Source organism: Pseudophryne corroboree, chromosome 4, assembly GCF_028390025.1.
Source record: "Pseudophryne corroboree isolate aPseCor3 chromosome 4, aPseCor3.hap2, whole genome shotgun sequence".
NCBI classification, from domain to species: Eukaryota; Metazoa; Chordata; class Amphibia; order Anura; family Myobatrachidae; genus Pseudophryne; species Pseudophryne corroboree.
This window is the reverse complement of record NC_086447.1, coordinates 572,589,288-572,595,287: the sequence shown is the minus strand read 5'-3', so window position 1 is coordinate 572,595,287 and position 6,000 is coordinate 572,589,288. Positions and strand designations below refer to the sequence as shown.

General features: G+C 45.0%; 1 protein-coding gene across 1 annotated transcript in view; it reads right to left on the bottom strand.

Annotated features, from left to right (window-relative positions):
• Positions 1–4,698: 4,698 nt before the first annotated feature.
• SYTL3 (synaptotagmin like 3) overlaps positions 4,699–6,000 on the bottom strand; it is a 170,817-nt gene continuing 169,515 nt past the window's right edge. The window contains exon 16 of the mRNA XM_063917458.1: positions 4,699–5,931. Within this exon, the coding sequence (XP_063773528.1) occupies positions 5,801–5,931 (131 nt within the window). The 3' untranslated portion in view covers positions 4,699–5,800. The remainder of the gene's footprint in view (positions 5,932–6,000) is intronic.

Sequence of the window (6,000 nt, the reverse complement as noted above, 5' to 3'; positions counted from 1 at the left end):
TCAAATTGATAAGGTTGATATATTGACTCCTGCATAGCACCAACATTTCCTTCATGTGTGAGAATGCCAGGAGCCAGGGACTACTAGGCTAGATACCAGGGCCGTCTAACAGCATTGTAGGCCATGGGAAAAGCATTGCCTGGGGCCCCTACCCAGCCAATTACAGAATAAATGAAAAATGACAAAAAAAAACACCTCATAACTTACCCCTCCTGTGGTCCCGCATCGTCTCTCCACATGCTTCCTTATAGTGACTGGTTGTCAGCACTCTAATTGGTGAACAGCTCCAGCCATCCACCAATCAGCATGCTGACAGCCATTCACTGTCTGGCTGCAGGCTGGGAGGCAGGCAGAGCATGTTGCACTCTGATTGTGTGTAAAACACAATTAGAGCAGCCAGGAATCAAACTCTACCTGCCTTCCCAGAAGCACCGAAGGCAAAAGCCTGGAAGGCAGATGCCCTCTGGTTCAGTCAGACCAGCTCAAATGCACCTAGAATCATGAGGCCCTGGGCAGCTGCCCAGTGTGCCCATACGCTAAGATGGCTCTGTGAGACATCAAATCAACTAAGAAAACGCAGTGTTAGTACTTTAGTATTTATGGTTCACAGACAATTCAAATTGTAAAAAGGAAATTAGATGGAGAATTCCTTTAAGATCAAATTACATTTAAAATCAGAATAATCTCGGTAATTTTAAAGGGCTCACAATCCTTTCTTTCATCACTGTAGCCAGGCCCGGCGCTACCCGCTCAGCAAAGTCCTGCAAAGCATGGAGGCGCTGACCTGGAGAGGCGCTCTCCCTGCTCTGCTGAGGTATATGACTACTGTCGCTGGCTGCCGCTGCGTCTGTGATACTGTATTAGAGGCAGCGGTGCCGGAAGCATAAATAAAATGCAGCTCCTCCTCGCCATTGTCTAGGGATGCGGGAGGGCCGCCCACTGATGTTTCCAGCCAACAGAAGCAGGGGGCAGCGGCTCTAGAACCATTGACACTGTGCAGATTGAGCAGGGCCTACATGGGGAACACACTGCCCAGACGCCGCTCTCACAGAGACCCCGGTCCGTGCTGCAGCTGTGGCTTTCAGGCTGTGCTCAGTCAGTGTGCGGTATACTGTGTGTGAGAGTAGTAGGTCCCAATGTCAGTCACACTGTCTGCTTTACAGAGGCCACACCCCTTATCCCATGATACTCCGCCCCTTCTCCCCATTTACCTATCGCTAGCCTCCTCTCCTGGAGGCTACACTCCCTCCCTTCTATTCCATGTCACTATCACTGATCCCTCTCCTCCCCAAATCCCTTCCTCCTCCTCTCCTCCACCCATGGGCTGCTTCCAAGTTCCATCCTTCTGAGTGTGCAGACTCAGAATCCAAAGAGCCTTCTTCTTCCAGCTGAGTAAGTATATGTGTGTGTGTGTGTGTGTGTGTGTGTGTGTGGTTGGGGGGAGGGGGGTGTGTGTTTGTCTATTAATACAACTTGTAGTTGGATATGTTATTTTTCTATTATCACTGATGTGTACATTAAATTTTGGGGTTTTAGGGTGTAGTTGGAGCCAACAATACCCACGCAGCAGAATATACAAAGCGGGGAAGCGCATGGCTGGATATGTGCTCTACCTACTCTGCTGTTGCTTCCGGCTGCCGCTGCACATGTCAAACTGTCTGATTGCAGTGGCATCGGCACTGTGAAGCAGCTCTTCTAGCGTCAGCTCCCTCCTCCCCCTCCTTCCCGCTACCTACACCTGTATAATGGCCACGCCGGCAGCCTGTAGCGTGACCTATTCCCTCCCTCCTCTCTCCTCCAACCCATCCCCACTCCCTGCACCTGTATGATGGCAGCTAAACCGGTAGCGTGTAGCGTCAGCTACCTCCCTCCCTCCTCTCTCTTCCCACTCTTCCCCGCTGCCTGCACCTGTATGATGGCAGCCGCGCCAGCAGCGTGAAGCGTCAGCTACCTCCCTCCTCCCCCTCCTTACCGCTGCCTGCACCTGTATGATGGCAGCCGCGCCAGCAGCGTGAAGCGTCAGCTAACTCCCTCCCTCCTCTCTCTTCCCACTCTTCCCCGCTGCCTGCACCTGTATGATCGTAGCTGCATTGGCAGCGTGAAGCAGCTCTTCAGTCACCAGACTGCCCGACACTGCTCTCCCGTGTAATGCTGGGCATACACCCTGCAATTATTAGATAATTGCAATCAAAAATATTGATCGGTCAAGCATACTGGATCATCCAGCATGTCCACCTGAGGCAATATTTTCTAAGTGTCTGGTCGGCCGAAGTGGCAGTGTATGCCCTACTGTGGCTGACCGACGGACATTTCCCCTGTTCCTTCACATGGGAAGGTTCTGGAAATGTATCCTCCCTGGGGGATAGAGCACAGATATCACATAACATCCACTGTGAGAGATCTCACAGTGTATGTGCTAGATATCAGCAGAGTCAGATAAAATGCCTGACAACCATTTTATCTGCCCGTGTATGCCCAGCATAAGGACCACACTCCCCCCTCTCTCTCCTCCCCTCCCCTACTGTGGACATATATGTAAGGGGCACTACTGCTGTGGACATTATGTGTGGCAATACTACTGTGGGCGTTATGTGTAAGGGACACTACTACTATGGGCATTATGTATGACACTACTACTGTGTGACTTATGTGTAAGGGGCACTACTTGTGTGGGCATTGTGTATAAGGGGCACTACTGTGTTGCGTGACATGTACAAGCGGTACTGCTGTGCAGCATAACGTGACTAAAGGACATTACTATGACATAACGTGAATACGGGGCACTACTGTGCGTCGTAACATGAATAAGGGACATTACTATGTGGTGTAATATGAATCAGGAGCACTATGTGCGGTGTAATGTAAATAAGATTGTGTTACTGTGTGGCGTAATTTGACTTGGGGATTCTGTTGTGTGGCCACGCCTCCCTTCCTTGTGAGTTCACACTCGTTTTCTATGGCGCGAGCCTTTGGCGTGCACGGACCCTTTATTATGTATGGGTGGGAGGGCGCAAATTTATTGCTTGCAGGGGGGCGCCAAACACCCTTACACCGGCCCTAACTGTAGCCACAACATAGTGCAAACCAGAACATTTCTACCTAAACAAAAGCAGTTTCACATTGTTTCCAGTATCTGCTCAATATGAACAAAATATAAACAAACTTAAAACTACTTTTACATCTGTTATTTACATGAATTCAGTTGTAAAATGCAGCGGAATTTGCTGCACTATATAAAAAACTGTTAATAAATAAATATTAGGCAAATAACAGAGTTGACATTTCACATATACTTTCCCAGTGATGGCATCATTTGCTCAGAATGCAATTTCATTAATTTTCTTTTAGAAATTAATTTGCTGAAAAGATTTGGTTTCTGACTGTGAGAAATTAAGAAAACAAAACTAGATTTCTAATACGTATTAGTAAATATTTGGGACTCAATCTTGTATTACTAAACAAATACATGGCTCATACAAGGCTGTTACTATTTTACTCTTTGGTGTTTCAAGAAAAGGTATCCCACATATTACTCCGAACAAAGGATATATTCCCTAACTGCTGGAGAATTACCAATTGCTTTACCTATAGCAAACCAGTAAATAAGATAACTAGTGAAGACATATGCAGAAATACTGCTGTTAAATTGGGTCAGAAAATTATGGAATTCAGATACATGTGTCCATTATTTCATTGATATGACCAAACAATTACATATAGTGATACACTGATTAGAATATTGTTCAAATTAACGTATCCATCTACTTAATCACTGTCACTAGTCCACCAAAACAATCAACTCCTCTGCTACAAACTCCATTAGTACAAATGCAAGTATTAAGGTGTATACAAGCTTAGCGATATAGTAAACTATATAGCTCATTCCCCCCCCCTCCTGAGAAATATAGTTTACTACATCGCCCAGTGTGTATGCAGCTGACAATATCTGATGCGCGGCCCCACAAGTCTTTAACGATACTCTGTGCCAGTCGTACATACTGCTCAATTTGGACTCATTGGTGGTCATTCCGAGTTGTTCGCTTGCTGCTATTTTTAGAAGAATTGCTAATAGGCTAAAATCCGGCAGTTCTGCGCATGCGTATGCACAGCAGGGCGCACGCGCTAAGCAATGTTACACAAAACTATGCTATTTTACTCACGGGCGAACAAAGCTTTTGCAATCGCTCTGCTGATCGTAGTGTGATTGACAGAAAGTGGGTGTTTCTGGGTGGTAACTGAGCGTTTTCCGGGAGTGTGCTAAAAAACGCAGGCGTGCCAGCAGAAAACGCAGGAGTGGCTGGAGAAACGGGGGAGTGGCTGGCCGGACGCTGGGCGTGTTTGTGACGTCAAACCAGGAACTAAACGGACTGAGGTGATCGCAATCTAAGAGTAGGTCTGGAGCTACTCAGAAACTGCAAGGAAACACTTAATAGCAGAATTGCTAATCTTTCGTTAGCAATTCTGCTATGCTGAGATACACTCCCGACGGCTTTGCCTTTGCATTGCTGCTAAAAGTAGCTAGCGAGCGAACAACTCGGAATGACCACCATTGTCCAAAGCTGCATGTCTAGCCCAGCTGCAGCATGACGTCACTGTGCGATTTCGCTAGCGATATCGCACAGTGTGTATGCCTACCGTCGAGCAGCCTGTCCTGTTGTGTACCCACCTTTAGTCTGTTTCCATGGTTAAATAAAGAGACAAAATGTAAAATGGTTTAATTATAAATAGTACTGCACGTAAATGGATCCAGGTTTCTCTTTAACACCTTCTGCTGTATATTGTCCACATTTGTCACACTAGCAAGGAGGAAGCCACCACTCCTCATAAGACTCCCTGAATGCAAAGCTGATTGATAAGGTACTGTACGGATTGTTGCCTATTATGTTACTATAGACATTTCTATATATTTGTGGAACATTCCAAATAACCCAAATTCTAATCTAGTTGTAAAAAAAGACTTAGACACAAAACTTGCACAAAGATACTGTACAAACTATAAGAAAAATGCAAAGCAGAATGTCCACTTTTGTATTCAGAGTTAGTAGAGTATTATATATACAAAATGCTGTCTGCTTATAATCACCATACACTAGGCAGAGTACATGAATGACCTGTACGCTTTACTAGTCTGCTGCAAGAGATTGTGCCGAGCTTTGTTGTACACGTTGAGACTCCCGTGTCTGAATATCCGATATCCAAAAATGTTTCAGCGTGACCTAGATAGTGACACTTCTGCTTTCTGATGGTTCAATGTACACAAACTTTTCATGCAAAAAATGATTAAACCAATTATTTAAACTTACTTTCAGGCTGTGTATATAAGGTGTACAGTATATGAAATATAAATGCATTTCGTGTTTTGACTTGGGTCTCATCCTCAATATATATCATTATGGTATGCAAGTATTCCTAAGTATGGAAAAATACGATATCCAAAATACTTCTGGTCCCAAGCATTTCAGGAAATGGGAGACTCAATCTGTAGCTTGCGGTCTACGTCTTCAGCTACTGTATAAACCAGTGAGTGCATATGACATTCCCCCCCGAGCGCAGAATAGCTTATCTACTCGCAACCACTGGTTGGGTTTGTCCCAAACTCTGAAGCAGCCTTCTATATTTTAGCATTCCTGTTTTACAGATTCTTTATATCAGTCCATCTGTTCTCTGGCCTAGAATTCAATGATCATTAGAAACTTGGCCAATCTTGTACTTTGGTATTAATACCCAACGCATTCAGTGATATTTAAAAAAAATACTAGGTGCAAAGAATGCAAATTATCATGATGTGCAAATGTAAAGGTCAGCAATAAAAAGCCCCCTTGTTGGCTTGTAATACAAGAGTCTCTTCCACCCACTCATGAGGAGTACTGAGCATCTGTTCCCATAAGTGATGCACTTGTTGGTGGCCATCATAGGCACTGGCTTCCTCACCTTTGGGGATAAATGAGAAAATGAAGAATGTGTTAATATAGAACTACAGTTACATTGTCGGTTAGATAA